The sequence below is a fragment of the Bos taurus genome, chromosome 21 (assembly GCF_002263795.3).
Source record: "Bos taurus isolate L1 Dominette 01449 registration number 42190680 breed Hereford chromosome 21, ARS-UCD2.0, whole genome shotgun sequence".
NCBI classification, from domain to species: domain Eukaryota; kingdom Metazoa; phylum Chordata; class Mammalia; order Artiodactyla; family Bovidae; genus Bos; species Bos taurus.
In genome coordinates this window covers 22,870,357-22,891,402 of record NC_037348.1, presented here as the reverse complement: position 1 = coordinate 22,891,402, position 21,046 = coordinate 22,870,357, and the positions used below count along the sequence as shown (strand labels likewise).

The window sequence follows — 21,046 nt, the reverse complement described above, 5'->3', positions numbered from 1 at the left end:
CAAATGTAAACCTATTGGATCATAAGGTGTCTGCACTTATCAAGTATGTTTGCCTGAGAAAGTCAAAATAAATGTGGAAGAATGTTTATTGCCCTATTATAATTTATAGAAGAATAAATAACAGCTACTAGGACCAACCTGAATGTCCATCAATAGAGAAATTATTATATATATTATCAATATTATGTTCATAGAATGAACTACCTGTCACCAAAGAAGAAAGACAGTCTCTATGTGCACATATGGGAAGCTCTCCAAAATACATTATTTGGGGGAAAAAAAACCTGTGAAATAATATATTTGATGCTTTGTGTACATTAAGAAGAAAGATGTTCATTTATATGTTTCTGTGCATGAAAGAATCTTTGAAAGGCACCTCTGGGCTGGGGAATTTGAAGAAGGAGATTATTCTCACTTTAGGTAAGAAAGAAGAATATGAAGTTGTGCATACTGTGACTAATAACCTTTTTTAAAAAGATTTACTTGTTTGTTTTTTGGCTGTGCTGAGTCTCTGCTGCTGCTCGGGCTGTCTAGCTGCAGTGAGTGGGGGCTGCTGTAGTTGGAATGCACAGGCTTTTCATTGCAGTGGCTTCTCTTGTTGCAGAGCACAGGCTCTAGGGAGTCAGGGCTTCAGTAGTTGTGGCACATGGGCTTAGTTGCTCCACAGCATGTGGGATCTTCCTGTTCCAGGGATTGAACCCGTGTCCTCTGCATTGACAGGCAGATTCTTAACCACCAGGGAATCCCACTAATAACTTTTTAAAAATTTGTTTATTTGGCTGTGTTGGGTCTTAGATGCAGCACACAGGATCTCTCGTTACAGTGCATGGACTCTCTTAGTGTGCCCCATGGGCTCTGGATTCCCAGACTCTGGATTCATAGACTCTGTAGGTGTGGTGTGCAGGCTTAGTAGCTCTGTGGTATATGGGATCCTAGTTCCCCGACCAGGGGTCGAACCATGTCTCCCCTGCATTGGAAGGTGGTTTCTTAACTACTGGACCCAGGGAAGTCCCACTAATAACTTTTCATGTGGCAAAGCTTCCCTGTAAGAAAGTCTTTGTATTTCATTCTAATAAAATCCCAGAAGTACTACACTAACAATTTGTTCTGAATATAAACAAAAAGAGACTTAAGAGCATCCCAGAAGTTTCACAAAATTGTTTTCTTAAAAGAACATAGTTCATTTTTATTTAAATGTTCTGTGTTTTTTTTTTGGTTTTTCCTTTACTATATTGTGAGTTCCTTTATCAGAGTCATACCCAGATTTTAAATTCTTAAAATCATTTTCTGAATTGATTTTGTAATTTACCTTTGCTGTAGGCAATTTGGAAAATTCAAGTACAGATATACTCTACAGTCTGTTTCAGTTGTTTAGATGACTGTTAGTCTGTTTCTATGTATTTCTGGATATTTTTATGCAGTTATGATCGTGCTTTCTATAGTTTATTCTCTGTTCCCAACTCTTATTGCATTCTCATTTTATCATGTGCTGAGGTATGAATTTTAATGTTTAAGTTCCTACTCCATTATGAAGGAATTAATTTTTCACCATCTGCCTTTGTGGCAAACATCTTTATAGGTAGATATTTCTCTGTATTTATGAGTATAATTAATTAGAGATTTTTTTAGCAATAAAATTACTAAGTTGAACAGTTAATATTTTTAACATTTTGGATATTTTTTGGATATACTGTCCTTTTATGAGCCCTCTAGCAGATGAGAATGCTTGTCTCACCACATATGCAGAGAAGAAAAATATCAAAATGACTATCAAATGAGCACCATTGACTATCATATCTTTAGTTTTCTGGTTTGGTAACTAGAATTCTTATTTTAATTTCTGTTTCTTTTAAAGTGGAATACAAATTTTTTAAAAACAAGCACTATAAGTTCTTTTTCCTTGTTGAATTTCCTGCTGACTTTTTTTTTCCTTTTTCTTTTCGGCTGAGCCTCACGGATTGTGGGGATTCTCCAAGCAGGGATCCAACCCATGCCTGCTGCATTGGAAGTGTGGAGTGTTAACCACAGGACCGCCTGGAAAGTCCCCAGACCTTTCTTTTTCCTTCTGGGCTGGAAACTACCCTGGGCACTGAAAAATCAAACTACCTTAAAGACAGTTGTGATTCCTTACTTTATTAAGTTAAAACAAGATATGTCGGTTTTTAATTCATTGTTATCCTATTTCTAATGAATCAAATCTCAGGGAGAAAATGCTTTCAAGTGGGTTTAGACTGGAGATACTCCTTAAAGGCAGCTTAAACTCTGAAATGTTAATGATGGCTGGGAATAGAAATCATTTTAAAGCCATACCTGTATAGTTCTGTAAAGGATGTGTACAAAGGTGTGTGTACAGGTGAGAATCCAAATTTAGAATAGCTGTGAAATCAGTTTTAACTATATCCTTAAATTCCTTTCCCCTTAAACACAAAAGTACAAGCTAACCTGTAAGTGGTACTGTTTATTCTTATGCAGATCAGTTGAGTTTTGGTTTTTACCATCTATCTGGCTATTCTAGACAAAATGTAACTTAAGTAACTTTTCATTTTGACCAAAACCCAGGGAGGGAGAGGTCAAATTTATTTAATGTGCCCTTTTAAAAAGGGAATTAATATTTAAAACTAGAGGCTTCTAGGACAATGCTATAGTTTAAAGTGCTTTAAATCTTCCAGAGTGCTTTGGAAAATGTTGTCAAAATATTTTTAGAATTTTCTTTTTAACCTTACAGAATACAATAACGCTAGCTTGCTAAAGTAGAGGAAAGGCCACCCAGTAAGAACTCATCCTCAAAAGAGAGCAGAGGAAATTACATTGATAGCTACCGTCTATTTTTATTTCTTTAGTTTGGGGTGGAGGGAATGCCTCAACTATCTAATATGAAATGCTGTAAGTTAGATTAGCAAGATATTTGAAAAGCATAGTTAAGGAAATCTTAACCAACATTCCTGTTAGGCCAGGGACCCAGTTAATACTTTTATGTCATCCTGTCTCTTTCCTTCCTTGCACTTGGCTCACATGATAGTTTATCACTTCCGTGATTATGTAGGTTGTCTTTACCACTAGATGTAAATCCATACAAGCAGGAGCTATAGCTGTTTTTCCTTATTTACCATATTCCTGTTGCCTAGCTAGTGCCTGACTAGCTAGGAGACTAGAATCTCCTTTAATAAGTAAATACATTTTCTTTTCCCATTTTGAGTTGCTTTTATTTGTTTTTTTACAATATTATATTGGTTTTGCCATACATTGACATGAATCTGCCACAGATGTACACGTGTTCCCCATCCTGAACCCCCCTCCCCCCTCCCTCCCCTGGCTTACTTCTCTCTGTATAATAGGCTCCAGTTTCATCCACCTCATTAGAACTGATTCAAATGCATTCTTTTTAATGCTCCATTGTGTATATGTACCACAGCTTTCTCATCCTTTCGTCTGCTGATGGACATCTAGGTTACTTGCATGTCCTGGCTATTATAAACAGTGCTGTGATGAACATTGGGGTATACGTGTCTCTTTCAATTCTGTTTTCCCTAGTGTGTATGCCCAGTAATGGGGTTGCTGGGTCGTATGGCAGTTCTGTTTCCAGTTTTTTAAGGAATCTCCACACTGTTCTCCATATTGGCTGTACTAGTTTGCATTTCGACCAACAGTGTAAGAGGGTTCCCTAAATACATTTTTTAACCCGTTATTTTGGCAGAACTTAAAGTTGGATAGTATCAGTGTTGGTAAAAGGTATTCAAAAATAAATAGGAAATGTTATGAGAGGACTATAGAGTAAACTTAATTCAGAGACTGTAGAATTGAGGATGGAGAAGTGTTGCAGGAATGTAAAAGTGATCTTTTACTTTTTATACTATTTGTGTGTTGTCTTTTTTTTTTTTTTTTTTACATGAAGCACAGATTTATTAGAGGAAGAAATAGGGTTCGATGCAGGATACTGTGTGTTGTCTTTTTTAAAAACATAATGTGTGTGTCCACTGAGTGTTAGCTTCACCTTGCTCACATTGCTTTACTTCTTTTGAGCCTTGGAATCAGTACCTGTAAAATGGGTTTAGTGCCTTCTCCATATGGTATTTTTAAAAATTTAATAATATATTTTATTATATTCATTGGTTTTATTTTTTAGATTTCACATGTAAGTGATATCATACAGTAATTGTCTTTCTCTGACTTATTTCACTTGATATAATACCCTCCAGGTCCATCCAAGTTGTTGCAAATGGCAGAATTTTAATTCTTTTTTATGGCTGAGTTGTATTCCTGTGTGTGTGTGTGCGTGCATACACACCACATCTTTATCCATTTATCTGTTGATGAACATTTAGGTCGCTAATAAAAAAAAACAAACAAACATGTTCACAGATGCAGAGAACAAATGAACAAACTGGTGGTTACCAGTGTGTATGGAGGGGGAGGTAAGACAGGGAGTTAAGACATACAAACTGTAATGTATAAAATAAACTACAAGGATATATTATACAACACAGGGAATATAACCATATTTTATAACAATTATAAATGGAGCGTAACCTTTAAAAATTGTGAATTACTGTGTCATACACCATTAATAGTGATAAAGAATCCACCTGCCAGTGCAGGAGACACAGGTTTGATCCCTGGGTCGGGAAGACCCTGTGGAGAAGGAAGTGGCAACCCACTCCAGTAATTCTTGCTTGGAGAATTCATGGACAGAGGAGCCTGGTGGGCTACAGTCTGTGGGGTCACCAAGAGCTGGATGCAACTGAGCATGTACCCATGTGCCACACCTGTAGCTTATATAAGATTATACATCAACTATACTTCAGTTAATATATATATTATTCAATGTAAAATATCAACATGTGTTCTATATAGAAAATTATTGAGATATTTTGATTTTTGATTTTTTATACTATGTCTTCAAAATGCAGAAATTTAAAAAATTGAGATAATTGATATAACATTAGTTTTAGGTGTACAGCATAGTGATTGGACACATGTTTTTTGTGAAATGATACGTGGCTTATTCTCATGATATGCATTATATATTATATTCACAGCTCATCTTGATTTAAACTGTAAATTTTCATCAGAAGTAGTTGGTATGATTTAGGTGTCATAATGTTGAAAATGTAGGTTCACGCCTTTAACTTGTACTGAATCATACTGAAAAGTTTCCTGGTAACAGACTAGAACTGCCAGATTTTTAACTCAAATTTCAATGAATTAAAGTTTAGAATTCATTTCCCACTTGGTCACAGCTACTTCTGAAGGGCTCAGTGGCTTCTGAGTTGACACTGACCGCTCCAGAGGAATGTGTATGAGTCTGGCAGGACAGCGAGCAGCCTCCCCTCTCCGCCTTGGGGCTCTGCAGCCCAGGCATGCAAGCCCTTGGCTTTCTAAGAGAGATCGGCGGCTGCCAGGTTTCCTGTGGGAATGACTTCCATTGCACTATTCAGTGTCCTGATGGTCAGAAGGCAGAACCACAATGAGTATTATGAACTAAGGGATTTGTTATAGGACCTTCTCGTTACACAGTAGAGAGAGGAACCGGGGATGCTGAAAGACCAGGGTAGTTTCACCAGCCAACTTCCTGAAGCCCTGGTGCAGGTGGACAGTTGGGGCCCACGAGGCACTCCAGAAAGCCAGGCCCCTCCAGCTGCTGGAGTTGGGCCTCTGGAGGGTTGCTAGCAGAGCATCTGGGGTAAGCGGTTGCTGCTGCACCTGGGGCAGTCCTGGGCTCACTTCTGTCTTCAGGGCCTGCTATAAGGCAAAAGGAGCAGAGAACAAGCAGAGCTGGACGCTGCCAGCGTCTCTGAGTCTGACCCTCACTTAGGTCAGCACTGCTGACCTGATGCCCTTTAACGTTCTCAGCCACTTCCAGGTACAGTGGGCAGAACAGCACTTGGACTTGAGAAGTACAGAGGTCGAAGCGCTGCAGTGGAAAGTGGGAGGGGGCCAACCTTAAAACTCAGGCCGTGCAAAGATATATCTTGTGTGATTGTTCTAGAGACTTTGCACAGACTCTACTCTTTTTCTTATTAAGTAGGGAACATAGTGTTTAATTTTAGAAAGGCTTGTTCTTTGTAGTACCATCCCCATCTGCTGGAATATCAGGGCTCTGCCACGAAAAGCTTAGCTAAGGCTTGGTTATGTCTTGATCACAGGTAGAATTAATCCCATTTTAGTGTGTGCTTTCCAGTTTCTGAATGTAGATGTTTTTTTCATCCTTTTGACTGAAGAAGAAATGAGTACAGTTAAGGGGAAAAGGGAAAGTATAGAGGTCAAGGATTGAGGCTTCTGGAATCGGTTCTAGATAGGGTATTTCTACCGTGAAATAAGGGGCTTAGACTAAGTAGACTCCAAAGTCTCTTCTGTTTTTAATATTCTGTGGTTTATTCTAGTTGAATAGGATTTTAATCCTAATTTATATTGTCACTGAACTTCTAGCATTAAATTTAAAGTCTCAATATAGACTTCTGTGTAGAAATTTTTAATTTTTCAAATTGATTTCTGGGATATTAAGTTTGAATTACCATACCCTTCTTAATAACTTACACTTTTTTCTGGCTATAATAATATGTTCACTGTAAAATTTTTGAAGAAATCATATATTAGAAGGAAAAAAATCATATGTAATCCCACTACCCAGTTATAACTACTGTTACTATTTTAGTACCTCTCTCTAATATTTTTATAACATATTAAAGAGAAAGCTTTCTGAACGTACCATATAGTAATTTGCCTCTTTCTCTTCCTTTTATCTTTCTGTGTCATTAACTTTCTTTTTCAGGGTTACATAGCATTTTACTTTGTATGATTGATGCATTGTAGATTCTTAACCTGGGTCCATGGATAGAATTCAGGGAGTCAGATATCTTGGGCAGATAAAAACTTAGATATTTATTGTCACCAATGTTTAACCGAAATGTAGCATTTCTTCCTAAATGTGGGCACAAAGTCACAATAATACTAGCAGGATCTAATTCTTTGGCAATAATAACCATCAGTAGGATGATCAGACATTTCCTGTCTGATTCCTTTACAGTCATTGCACATACCTTGAAGTGTTTACATTCATCAGTATGAAATTATCACTACTTTACATATTTAACATCATACTTAGAAGGTATCTGTTCATAGGCTTCAACACATTGCCAAATGGTTCATGGTACAAAAAGTTAAGAATTTCAAATTGTTAGAGATAGTTTACTTAAATAGGTGTCTACTTTAAAGACTAGTAGAAGTACATTTGCCTATATCTGTGATTATTTGGACATAGGATGAATCTCTAAAAGCAAAATTTTTTCATGAAATAGTTGTTTTTAAAGCATTTAAGTGCACATGTTAGGTTGCCCTTCAGAAATGTATCAGTTTGCTCTCTTGAAACACCCAATTCTTCTTCTTCTTTTTTTTTTTGGCAGATGGTGAAGAATCCACCTGCAATTCGGGAGTCCCTGGGTTGGAAAGATCCCTGAAGGGGAGGGCATGGCAACCCACTCAGTATTCTTGCCTGGAGAATCCCCATGGACAGAGGAGTCTGGCAGGCTGCAGTCCATGGGGTCACAAAGAGTCAGACGTGACTAAGCACAGCACAGGGCATGTGAGATCTTACTTCTCTGACCAGGGATTGAACCCATGCCCTCTGTGTTGAAAGTGTGGAGTCTTAACCACCGGACCACTAGGGAAGTCCCACACAGTCCTTTTTAAATCACTAGCTTTTATATTCTCTAGAAGCTGATGCTCCCGTGCTTTGGCCACTCTTGAGAGTCCCTTGGACTGCAAGGAGATCAAACCAGTCAATCCTAAAGGAAATCAACCCTGAATGTTCATTGGAAGGGACTGATGCTGAAGCTGAAGCTCTAATACTTTGGCCACCTTATGTGAAGAACTGGCTCATTTGGAAAAGACCCTGATGCTGGAAAAGATCGAAGGCAGGAGGAGAAGGGGACAACAGAGGATGAAATGGTTGGATGGCATCACCAACTCAATGGATATGAGTTTGAGCAAACTCCAGGAGATAGTGAATGACAGGGAAGTCTGATGTGTTACAGTCCATGGGGTTGCAAAAAGTCAGACACAATCGAGCGACTGACCAACATTATTATTGTTTGGCCCTGTAAGAGGTCTCCAATATGGTATAATGTTCAAGGAACTTCTACAAATCCCAAATTTGAACCAGCATAGCATCAGGGAAAGTAATATTTCATTGTGTTTAGATGTTAGTCACTCAGTTGTGTCCAACTCTTTGCATCTGCATGGACTATAGCCCACCAGGCTTCTCTGTCCATGGAATTCACCAGGCAAGAATCCTGGAGTGGGTTGCCATTTCCTTGTCCAGGGGATCTTCCCGACCCAGGGATCGAACCTGCAGCTCCTGCGTTTCCTCCACTCCAGGCAAATTCTTTACCATCTGAGCCACCAGGGAAGCCTGATTAGGTTATACTAGTTTTAGTATAACATAAAACTGGTGTAGGGGATACCACATGGACAGCATGTTGTATTCCAAGACTCTGGACTAGAGACTTGAAAACATTCTGCTTCAGAAACTCCGTACCAGAAGCCATAAAGTAGGTGGAGTTAGACTTCAGTCATCAGTCTTCTTTTTTGTTCTCCACCAGGAAGAAATTAAATTGTCAGCTTCGAAAACTATGTATGTACATGGCAGTGGAATCTTGGAAACACCAAAGTGTGAAATTGACATTTTACTGAATAAGTAGGCGATTGGGGCAAGGATAATAAGAATGGGGAGGAGCTAGTATTAAGAGTTGAACTCCTGGTAGGATGGGATGGGTTTAGGACAGAGCTCCATGGGGATCTAACTGGTGAGAACGGAATCCATTAATAATTTAATGATGGTAGGAGTGCCAGGTCTTGAAAGATGGGTAGAGAATGCATGACACAGAAAAAGTACATAGCATGTGACAAAAAAGGTACAAGTACTTAGGCTTCCACCATGGCTGGCATATTTGTCTGAGTCAGCTCGAAGAGACCAACTCTATTGAAGTTGCTTAGAATTATTTGTTTTCAGAAAATAAATAATTTACCGATAAAACAAGTCTGAGCTGGGGCATGTGTGAGTGTAGACCTGGGTCTGAGAAAGTGCCCAGAGTAGGGATGAGGCAGAAAGGTAGGCTGGTCCCTGCATTATGATCCTACCTCTGCCACTTAGCAGCTTTGGCACTTTGGCCTTGTCTGAGCCTTGTTTGCTCACTAGTTTGAAAAGAAAGAAAAAAGATGATTTAACCAGGTGGTCTTCCAGCTCTTTTCCTGCTGACAGGCCATCAGGGACTTTTTGTCCAGAGATTCTCAACCTGCCTGTAGCAATTACTTGTTTGGTCAGTCCTTGTTGAGGGGCTTGAATTACATAGAACAGTCTTAATTTGCAAATAATCAGACACCTAATTAGAATTAACTTTAGCAGAATGTGGGATGTGTTGGGGGGGGCGGTGCTATTGATACAAAGCTCACAGAATAGGAAGACGTTTTGTCACGATTCTGTTCCTTTGCTGCCTCTCTCTCAGAGTGAGTTTCATTTTCACCCTCTGCACAGTTTTGTGTTACCTGAGGAAGGGGCTCCATTCACATACTTTGGCATCATGAGGTCAGGAAATTCTTCTGTCTCTCCAGTACCCAGTTAGAAAAACCTTAGGGAAGGAGTCTCAGGTTGTCTTGAGCTGTGCCCATACTAGGAGTGGCTTCTGTAGTCACATGGAGGGGTTACTATAACCCAGGTTGGCTCAGATGGCTGCCTGTGGACCATACTGTAATGAGTGATGCAGAAACCAGCAAGAAAGATGACATTTGCCGTTAGGACCACTTGGATGGTATAGGAAGAAAAACAGTTCAACAAAAGCCTGGGGTGTGGCGGAGTTTTAAAAGCATCATCTTTGGGGAGTCATGCACTAGGCAGCAGCAGTCTTTGAACACTTGCTTGTACGTATCCAATTTAAAAAACAGTGTATCCCTCAGTGAGATCGAGTTCTCACCACCCACTCCAGTGGTCATTATCTGCTCCCCCCACCAAAAAAAAAAAAAAGCCAAACCAGAAAATAGTAAGTGTTGGCAAGGATGTAGAGAAATAGAAACACTTCTGCTTTTGCAGAATGCAAAATGGTATAGCTGTTGTGGTAAATAGTATGGTGGTTCCTATAAAAAAAAATAAACATAGGATTTACCATATGATCCAGCAGTTCCACTTCTAAGTATATATATGTAAAAGAAGTGAACTCAAGGATGGAAACACATGTTTGTTTGTACACTGATATTCATAGCAGCACTGTTCACAGTAGCCAAATGTGGAAGAAAGTAACCCAGATGTCCATGGACAGACGAATGGATAAACAAAATGTGGTATATACAGCCAATGGAAAACTAGTCCTCCTTAAAAGGGAAGGAAATTTTGATACATGCTGCAATATGGATAAACTCTGATGATATTCTGCTAAGTGAAATAAACCAGACATAAGGACAAATACTACATGACTCCACTTCTTGGAGATACCTGGAATAGTTGAGTTTAGAGACAGAAGATGGTTACCAGGCACTCGGGAAGGGTTAGTGGGGGGTTAGTGTTTGATGGGTACAGAGTTTTGTTTGATATGAAAAAGTTCTGGCAATGTTTAGTGGTAATAGGTGCATAAAAATGTGAATGTACTTAATGCCTCTAAATAATACACTTCAAAATGGTTAAAATGTTTAAATAAAAAAGTTTAAAAAATACAATGTACACCTGGCACGTTTAACTTTGTATCTATATTTTCATTGGAAAAAGGTATCTAATGGAATCAAAATTGTAGAGATTTTTATACTTATTATGTTTAGAAACCTGTAAATTAGCTCTTTAATTGTAGAGAATTTCTCATTATTCCTTTTCTCCTTTATTTGTATTTCTAGTCTACTTCTCCCACAGAATTTTATACTAAAGAAATGTTTTACATTTCAGTCTGCTGTTGATCACATGTTATACTTCTCTGCAACAAAAGCAGTACATAAATTGAAATTTTAAATTATTTCCTGTGACTGAAAGGCTTATAAGTGTTTTGGATTGCTGTGGCCATTGATTGCTAGGACAATTGATTAAGACAATCTAAAGGTTAAAATTTTTGATAAGTAATTATTTATTGGAAATTCTTCTTAATGAGATAAATGAGGCATCTTTATAACTCATGTAATTTTGGATGACTCAGTTATTGCCAGAATGACTCAGGATTTCAACGCCAAATACATTCCTCTTTTCTGTTTTTATAGATCTGTGCCCTATTGAGTAAACTTGTTCACATAAATAAGTAGATGGGACATGAAGGCATTGTTAGAGCAGTGCCACTCAATTGTTTGAATTGTTTGAACTTGTATGCAAAAAATCAGTCATCTATTTTTAGTCATTTACTTGCCGACAGTTCCATTCATTCCTTCATATTTATTGAAAAGAAGGAATTGGAAACCCTCTAACTTGTGGAAAGATTTGTTGCTTGAGACATTGGTCATTGAATTTCTCAGTTTGGGGAAGGTATACCAAAAAATGCTTAATGGAGATTGTTGTCTCCAACAAATAACTATTGTTATTTTTTCACTTAGAGACCCTGTTTAACTCAGATTACCTAAAGGATTCAGAAGATTAAAATATTGTTAAATTTAAAATACAGCTTTACAAATACAGTATTTTAAAACAAAAAAAAATTTTTTTTGGCTGCAATGTGCAGCTTACAGAATCTTAATTCCTGAACCAGAGATTGAACCTAGGCCCTCAGCAGTGAACGCATGGAGTCCTAACCATTGGACTGCTAGGGAATTCCCTTAAAATGCTTTTTATTTTATCAACTTGCTTTAATTATGTTGTTATGTTTTGTCAAAACCTTGGGTCTATAGATTTTAACTTGTTCTGCTTATGGAAAATGTCAACTGTAAAATTTGATTTAATGAAGTTGCTTCTTGTCATCAAACCAATTACTTCATTCAGATTTGCTTTTTGTCAGAAAAAGTAACTTCATCCCCTTCCACCACTATTTTATTGTGAACATTTTCATGCATACGGAAAAGATGAATAAATTGTAAAGTGAGCACCCGTGACACTTATCACCTAGATCCTACAATGAACATTTTATCATATTTGCTTTATGACACGTCTGTTTATATATCCCCCTAATCATTTATCAAGTATTCTTACGTATCCCTCTAACCATTTATTGTAGCCCAGGTGGCAGTAGTGGTAAAGAGCCTGTTTGCCAGTGCAGGAGATGAAAGAGACACTGATTTGATCCTTGGGTTGGGAGGATCTCCTAGAGGAGGAAATGGCAAACTACTCCAGTATTTTTGCCTGGAGAAGCCCACGGATGAGGACCCTGGTTGGCTACAGTTCATGGGGTCGCAAAGAGTCAGACATGACTGATGACGTGCACTCACACAACCATTTATCAGTCCATCTCCTTTTATGATGCATTTCAAAGTGAATTGGAGACATGGGTATAATTTACTTCTAATACTTGAGTATGCATCTTGACTCTAATGTTTGGTATTTGTTTAGAGGTTCTTGGAGGTAAAATTAATAAACAGTAAAATGCACAAGAATTGCAGAAGAATGTGTGTCATTAGGTGCATTCTGACAAATGTGTGGATGAAACTCCCCACAAAATGTACATTGCCATCACCTCAGAAAGTTTCCTCATCCCATTTCCCAGTTGGTGCCCACCTCTATCCCTTGGAGGCAGCCACCTTGTTTCACTGTTTATTAGCTTTGCTTCTTCTAGAATTTCAAAGAAGTGGAATCATATACGTAGGTACTTTTACATAAGGTTTATTTCACTCAGTGTAGTGAGATTCACCTCTCTTGTTGCATCTTGTTTTAGTTGCAGTTTCTTCTGACTCTTTGCGACCCCATTGACTGTAGCCCACCAGGCTCCTCTGTCCATGGGATTTTCCAGATGAGAATACTGGAGTGGGTTCCATCTCCTCCTTCAGGGCATCTTCCCAACGCATAGATTGAACCCGCATCTCCTGTATTGGCAGGTGGGTTCTTTACCACTGAACCACCTGGGAAGGCTGTTGCTGCATGCATCAGTAGTCTATTCCTTTTTATTGCTGAGAAATACTCTAGCATATATGTGTATCAGTTCAGTTCAGTCGCTCAGTCGTGTCCGACTCTTTGCGACCCCATGAATCATATTCTCCTGTTAGTGGTCACTTGAACTCTTTCCAGGTTTTGGTGATCATACATAAAGCTTCTGTCACCGTTCATGTGCAGGTCTCCTTGTAGACATACTCTTTCATTCTTTTTAGTTGAATACCTTGGAGTAGAATTGCTGGGTCACAGAATTGTATATGTCTAATCGTATAAAAAGTCAGCAGAGCTTTTCTAAAAGCGATTCAACCGTCATACAGTAATGTATGGAAGTTCTGATCGGCAACACCAAATGTTGGCAAACTGTGGAGCAGTCTTTTTTACTTTTAGCCATCTGGTGAATATGTAGTATCTCATTGTGGTTAAATTTGCATTTCTTTGACTAACAATGTTGAGCAGTTTTTCAAATGCTTATTGTCCAGTTGTATATATGTGTGTGAAATGCCTTTTGAGGATTCTGTGCTCTTTTTTTAAGTGTGCTTTTTAAAAAATTTCTTTCTTTAACTTTTGAGTTAAGATTTCTTATATACTCTAGATACTAGCCATTTGTTAGATATGGTTAAAGATATTTTCTACCGTTTTGTAATTTGCATAATTATTTTCTTAATTATGTCTTGATGAGCAGACATTTGGTAAGTCCTGTGTATCAAAACTTTCTCCGATCATTGCTTTCTATGTCCTCCGTAGGAAACCTTGCTCTGCATCCCCCCACCCAAGCTCACAAAGATAGGCTACGTTTCCTTAGAGAAGTTTTAAAAAGTTAAAACTTTCAGGTCTCTCTGATTCATACTAATGTTTACATGTGGTGTGAGTTGGAGGTCAAGGTTCATTCCCTACCCCCCAGCGATATTTGGTTGTTCAAGCACCATTTGTTTAAAAAGCCCTTCCCCCTGAATAACCTGAAGGCATGTATATTATTGGGGTTTCATTGAATACCTGGATCAGTTTGGTAGGAATTAGCTTTTTAATAGTATTGAATTTTCCACTTTGTGAACATGGTGTATGCCATTTAAAAATTTAAACATTGTTAGTATTTATTTCCAGAAACATTATAGAAATCGTTTTGAAATAAATTGCAGAATTCATTTGAAGATTATTAGTGTGGTCAAGGCTGAAATAAGCCAATGATCATACTTTTGTGGTCGGAAGTACAAAGTAAACCTGGTGTCTCTCATACCTTAACCTGTCGTGTGACTTAAAGTGTAGCTGAAACTATAAGGAAGGTTTCCTTGAGCATCTATGCATCATGCATTCTCTTATCTTCTGAACTACTGTAATTAACGCTCAGGTTAACAGTACATTGTCTCTTGGAGTTGTGATTGACTCGAGTTTAGCCTTTACAGTTTGATGACAAGTGTAAGGAAAGGTTGGTGAGTAAGCTGCAGCCTGAGGACCAGCTTGATGTGCGAGGCAGCAGGACACTGGCCGGGCCACCTGCTGGGGAGAGAGAGCACTGTGAGGGGGGTGTTGAGTAAGAATGGGGTGGATTACCCAGAAGACAGAGACTAGGTAGGAAGACCACTTGAAACTCAGACTGCTCAAAGTGTGTGCAGCACGTGAGTAGTGCAGGCATCACTTAGGAGTAGGTTAAGAACACAGATTCCAGGGCCCAACCCCACCTACTGAGGCAGTCAGTGTTGTTGATTGCCGAGTCACCCCTATGCCCTTGAAAGTCTGAGAAGCACTGCTTTAGGGGAACATGCAGGCTTCCTGGCGTGAGTGGTCAAGGGCCCCAGTGCAACAGTGGTTGACATGATATTGACAGGTGTCTGACTTCTTGCATGGTGGCTCTTTCACTTCAGGTTACCAAAACGTATTTACAGAATCGTTTCTGTTTTCCTGATTTGGCAGAAGTGGCAGGGTTGGGGGATAGTCTTTCAAATGGTCTTTTTAGAAATGCATTCTTAGAAATGCCACTTTATGAGCTTTAAAAAAACTTTTAAGAACATAAAGCATTGATTTAAGTAGCCTCAGCTTACTGTAAAGTCAGTTATTCAGAAGAAATCTAGTGGGGACCAGTGACGCAGCATCCTTCTCTCCTGTTCCCAGGGACTGGATTTGGAGGAGAAGCTGAGATTTTGTAAAAGAGTTCAAGTATGATTGCTGTATAGACTGTAATAGTGTGCTTGTCAAAAGGCTAAAGAGGAAAAAGAAAGGAGAACACCACTTTTGTGATACTCTTTGTGCAATGACTAAAGGAAGATAAATCCATGAGTGGCTTGCTACCCTCACACATTAAGCTGTGTTTTTCTGTGTTCCCTTACCAACATCTATCAACAAACAACATTTTCACATAGTTATAGTCATGATGTAGATGCAGCTTTGTAGTCTGTTAAGTCATTTAACATACTTCTCTGCCCCCAACCCCTTTTCTTCCCTCCTTATCCATCGGCTTTTCTGCCCTCTTCCTCCCTTTCATTTCATATGTCCTTGACCACTTCCCTAGCTCTGATCTCTGGTTCATCCTGAGCCCTTTGCCACATTAATTATTGTTTAGCAGTGTAAAGAGACAGTTCACGACACTCTTGAGCATCAGTTTCATTTTCCTGCCTTAGTTCTTCCTGGCTTGGTTGGCCCAAACAAACCTTGCTTATCTTCTCTCCTGTTAACTCCTCTGAAGTAGATCTCCTTTCCCCTAGGATCAGCTAATGCAGCATCTGCTCTGCAAAGCCACCTTGTGTTTCTTGGGGGCCTCAGCTGACTACTTGCAAGCACCATGGACCTTTACACTATGGAACCTGCCTAATGGTTTCATAAATGGAGGCCTGAAGTGACTCTTCTCTCCTTGTTTCACCTCCTTAGTTGCCAGATGCTCAAGAATGATAGTTGTAGAGGACCATGAGCAATGTCATGCCAAGTCTTGTTGACAGAGGAGCCATCAGCGGACAGACAGGTTCTTAGACTGAGGATGGAAAAGATTAGAGGTGAGGCTGTACTCGTCTTGAGGGCTTTCCAGGTGGTTCAGTGGTAAAGAACCTGTCCGCCAATGCGAGGAGACCGAGGTTTGACCCCTCTGTCAGGAAGATCCCCTGGAGGAGGAAATGGCAACCCACCCCAGTGTTCTTGCCTGGAGAATTCCATGAACAGAGGAGCCTGGTGGGCTACAGTCCATGGGGTCGCAGAGAGTTAGATAAGACTGTGCATGCCTGCATGCATACAACTCTGAGCCCTAGAATCAGAGCCCTTGGGTCACCTCTGCATTTTGATCCTCTCAGCGGTCATTCTGTTCTAGACTGTGACAGACTTTGGACTTTGGGTCAGTTGGAGTTTTTCAGTTGCTAAGAAATTTGGGCAATTATTAAGAAGGTAACATTTTCAAAGGGAGATCATTTTAAAATTCTGAACCAAATCAAGAAACTTAATCAGAAATGTTGCATAGGTATTGATATGGAAACTTGGCAGGGTTCGGGTTGATATAGAAAGTGTTTAAGCTGAGAGTCTTTGTTCAAACAGATTGCCTTAGAAGTAGTCTCACCTCATCACGTGCTGGTTCCAAGCTTCTAGTATCTTCAGAGTGTCTGATGTGTGCTTGGCTAAAGATTATAAAGAATATCCTCCAATAAAAGGGGTCAAGTTCCTGCCCAGCATCAGATATGAGTTCGAGAAGCAAAGACAGGCTTTCCTCAGTAAAATCAGTGTTTCAATTTCAGCCCTTTCAGCTTACTGAGCATTTGCCCATGTTGACAGTTTACTTCTCAGACTTTCTGTCAATACAGAAGGGGTAGGGAGCAGAGTGGGTAAATTTGGAGAGCTAGGATCATTAGAAAAGAGGCTTTTGGGGTAAAATGTTTCTGAACACAAATGGCCACAGGTAAGACTGAATCATGCCTGCCAGTCCACCTAGGACAGTTTGAACTTGCTGCATTGGTAGGGTTATTAATATTTGCCCCCTTTCTCTCTCAGAAGTGCCTTGGTTTGGATGATAAATTATATGGTCACCTACTGAAACCAAAATACCAATACAATACTTTGCGCCAGACACTGTGCCAAACAGTGTGATCCTCAACAAAACACCTGAGAGAGAGCTGCTTTTGCCACTTTACAGGTGAAAGATGCTCAGAAAGCTTTAGTAACTTGACTGAGATCACGCAGTGGCAGATCTTGTGAGTAAAGCAAGATCTATAAAACTTATAAATCCCACTTAATTTTTCCTAGCCTACCACACTAAAGGTTTAACAGGTGTGTCTTCTGTTAATCGGAGGAACTAGTGAAGGAATACTACAATGGTAGTGCAAGCCTTAATCTGAAAGAAACAGTGGGATGGAGAAGGTCTGGGTAAAGGTAAAGGTGATGCGTCAGTGGGAGTGCTGGTAGTAGAGGGAGAGGCATGCTCTACTTAGACCTCCAAGCTCCTGGATGGCTTGCAGCCATTTGTTCCTAAGTGACCTTTAATGGTCACATTTGAAAAGACCCTGATGCTGGGAAAGATTGAAGGCGGGAGAAGGGGACGATAGAGGATGAGATGGTTGGATGGCATCACCAACGCAATGGACATGAGTTTGAGTAAATTCTGGGAGTTGGTGGTGGACAGGGAGGCCTGGCGTGCTGCAGTCCATGGGGTCGAAAAGAGGGTAATTGTATAGACCAGTGCTACTCAAACTTTTAAGTGAATTAATGTCAACTGGGAATCTTATTAAGATGTAGATCAATTCCAATTCCAGAAGTCTTAGGTGGGGGGCTGAGAGGCTGTATAACATGATTCTGGTGATACTGATTTTGTTGGTCGGCCATGCTAGACTTTGGGTAGCAAGAGCATAGTTGGTATCTAGATTCTCTCTGCGTGCGGCATGGAGTCCCCGTGAACACAAAGGCCCTGATTTTGGCCGGGGATGGGAAAAATGATTGCTTCTAGATGTGGGTGTGCTCACAGTGTGGTGGAAGGGACCATACAGAGAGTTTGTAAGGGGGAATGGGTACTTATATTTGGATGTTTTTAAAGGAAGCATTATGTTTTTATAACTATTACATATGGGTTATTTTTAAAGTATGTACTAAGCTTGGGGGAAGGGTGGACAGAGAAGCTGGGGGGGGAGTGGTCTGGGGTGGGGGCAGCACCAGCATGGGTGGGTTCTTGCTCTGACTGTGCAGTGGTGAAGAGGTTTTGACAGACACAGGCTTGGAGCAGGCAGAGTATCTACAGCCAGACAGGAATAACATGGATGGATGACACAGCAGCAAAGCTCTTTAAAAAAAAAAAACCCTCCGAGGGGAGGAGTCCCTCCCACAGACTGGCCGTTCTCCCCTTCTCAGCTGTGCCTGAGCGCCTGTGGACAGAAGGGGACACTCTGGAGGCTCTGGCCAGCCGTTCCTGTGGCTAACAGCAGTAGCTCCCACTCTGCCCACCTTGTACCCTGTCCCGGGTGGTCCCAGGTGGGCATGCTTCCTGTGTCCGGTTCCTTCTCGCTGTAGCATGGCAGAGCGAGCGGGGTCCCTGGTCTCAGTGCAAGCAGCCTTCCTGCCATGTGGCCGGGACCCTCACTGTACCCTCCTTTCTAAGGACGAGGCCTTGTGACTGGAGGTCATGTTGGAAGAGACGGATGGATACAGGAGAGTACGTTGGCAGATAGGAAGTGGCAGAGGTCCCAGAGGTTCTGGGCAAAGCTGGACTTGGTGCTGGGGCTGTGACTGGTCATGGGAACAGGGCTGTGGTTCCAAGCAGCTCCCCTGCCTGGAGAGAGGGTCTGGGTAGCCAGAGGTGGGTAGCCAGAGGTACCAGGACCCCTCCCGTGGCCGTTGTGCTCTGGAGGAGCAGGGCCAGGGGCTGTGAGCTCCTAAACCTGGGTCTTCTGACAAGGCACATACTACCTCCAAGATCGCTTCTGCTGTTTGGGTCTGATCAGACTCTGTGAGGGGAGTGTTTCCTCGCCTGTGCCTGCAGTTGCAGGAGGGGGAGCTGGTCCTGCTATGAGATTGATGCCCACCCTTTTGGAGTGAGGGAACTTGGGAACAGGGAGTAAGTATCCTAGTCAGGGGGGCTTCCCTGGTGGCTCAGATGGTAAAGAATTTGCCTGCAATGCGGGAGACCTGGGTTCAATCCCTGGGTTGGGAAGATCCCCTGGAGGAGGGCATGGCAACCCACTCCAGAATTCTTGCCTGGGAAATCCCCATGGACAGAGGAGCCTGGCAGGCTACAGTCCATGGGGTCCCAAAGAGTCGGACAGGACTGAGCGACTGAGCACGTCCTTGTCAGGACAGGTCTTACTCTGGCATTTGGGTGGCCCAGTGACTCCCCCGCCCCCTGCCGAAACTGACCCCTTTCTTGGTAGCCAGTTGCTGCTGACAAGCCTGGAGCACCAGGTGTCGTTCCCCAGGGTTCGAGCGAGCTGTGTTTTCTGAAGCCTGTCCCACCCCTGGCAGTAAACACTGCTGTGTCAGGGTAGGGCTCAGGGGCCACTTGGAGCACACAGATTTTTGCTAGCAGAATTGTGAAGCTTTGCATCGGGCTGCAAAACCAGGGCTTGAGCAAGCAGCTGGAGAGAGTCCAGGACTAGAGTGTTTTTGGGTTTGGGGGCGGAGAGCAGAGGGAGGGGAGGGAGGGGCAGGAGGGCAGAGCTGGCCGAGCAGGCAGCCTGCTGCTTTGGCTCCGCTGTCAGCAGAGAGGACTTCAGTCGTGCCTCGGGCCGCTTGGCCACCATTGCTGGAGACCGGAGGGCGCTGCCTCGCAGCCGGACTTACCAGCACCGCACCCGGACTGTTCCCAGTGGCTGTTGTGCCGTCTCTTCCCTGGGAGGCAAGTCCCCTCCCTGCCGTCCCCTGCTCCTCCCCGCTCTCTGAGGGGTGATGCCGCTCTCCATTGCACGGCTCAGCCGGCTGATGTCACTGGCAGCGGGGAGCATCAGCAGCCTGATCACATGCTGGCCCAGTCTGTAATGCAGACGGGATAGGGGTGTGTGTGTGTGGGGAGGGGGCTGTATGGCAGCCGCTCCTGCTTTAACACCCCCAAAAGTGCAGAGGCAGCGGCTGCAGCATCCGGCCAGCTTGGATGTCTAGTCTTCGAGCCTGAGGAAACTATTCTTAATATTATTTATTGTTGATAATCCTGGGGAAGCAGCCCTTAACTCTGGGCTTCTGCTGTTTTCCTGTCCAAAGCAGACTTCCAGGACTCAGAAGAAACAGTCACAAGCAGGATGCTTTTCCCCACCTCTGCGCAAGATTCTTCCCGTGGCCTCCCAGATGCAAATGACTTGTGCCTTGGCCTGCAGTCCCTGAGCCTCACAGGCTGGGACCGACCCTGGAGCACCCAGGACTCAGACTCCTCAGCCCAGAGCAGCACACACTCGGGTGAGTGCCGGAAGATGAGCCAGCGGGGGGAGGGGGCGCATGGGGTGTGGAGCAAAGATATCCACAGCAACAGTTGTTCTCTTCCCCTTTGCATCCCCCACCGCCCCCCCATACAACATGGAGCTGTTTTGCAAAAGATGGAAATGCTGGCTGTGAGTGTGGTAGGACAGATGGTGGCTCGTAAAGGCAGGCACCGCTTCCGCACTTACCCTGATAAATTCCCTGGAGTTGTTAGTCTGTACCTGAAGTGGCCCTGAGAAGGGTCCCCAAGGTGATAGCCTTATGCAGAAAAGATCCAGCGAAACCCCTAGTGCCCAGGCCTGCCTTGGAGATGATGAAGCAAAACACTTTTAGGCGGGGGAGGGGACTTTAGGGGCTGATGACTGGATGTCCAGATTCTATTTCCCAGTGGCTTTTAAAACTAGGGAGCTCTGTGTAAAGGATGGGTGGTCCCCAAATCATGGCGAGGTTAGAATTTTAGCCATAAGTGAGGCTGGGTAATCCTAGGGTATTGGAATTGGCTTCACATGAGGCTGAGAGCATTGATCCTGGAAAAGGGGGTAGGCATGGTGAGCCGGGTGGAGTAACTCTCGGCTATGGAGGCCTTTTTTCTTTCTTTTTTTCTTTGTGTAAAGGGTGACCAAGTGGATGAAGGGGGAGCCATTCCCCTTA

The 21,046-nt window shown here is 42.0% G+C and overlaps 1 protein-coding gene and 1 long non-coding RNA gene across 15 annotated transcripts in view; one reads left to right on the top strand and one right to left on the bottom strand.

The window, feature by feature from the left end:
• CPEB1 (cytoplasmic polyadenylation element binding protein 1) overlaps nt 1-21,046 on the top strand; it is a 110,458-nt gene that overhangs the window by 65,096 nt on the left and 24,316 nt on the right. For 8 of the 14 annotated variants that reach the window (XM_059879425.1, XM_059879426.1, XM_024982330.2 and 5 more), the window contains exon 3: nt 20,183-20,374. The exons of 1 other annotated variant lie outside the window; for it this stretch is intronic. In XM_059879425.1, coding sequence (XP_059735408.1) covers nt 20,221-20,374 — 154 coding nt within the window. In that variant the 5' untranslated portion in view covers nt 20,183-20,220. The remainder of the gene's footprint in view (nt 1-20,182; nt 20,375-21,046) is intronic. 5 more of the 14 variants (XM_024982331.2, XM_024982328.2, XM_024982327.2 and 2 more) reach the window with 1 other exon arrangement.
• On the bottom strand, nt 12,754-20,189 carry LOC132343410 (uncharacterized). Its single transcript, XR_009492247.1, has 2 exons — nt 19,769-20,189; nt 12,754-14,530 (listed from the first exon to the last, which is right to left on the bottom strand). It is a non-coding gene; the product is annotated as an uncharacterized lncRNA (long non-coding RNA).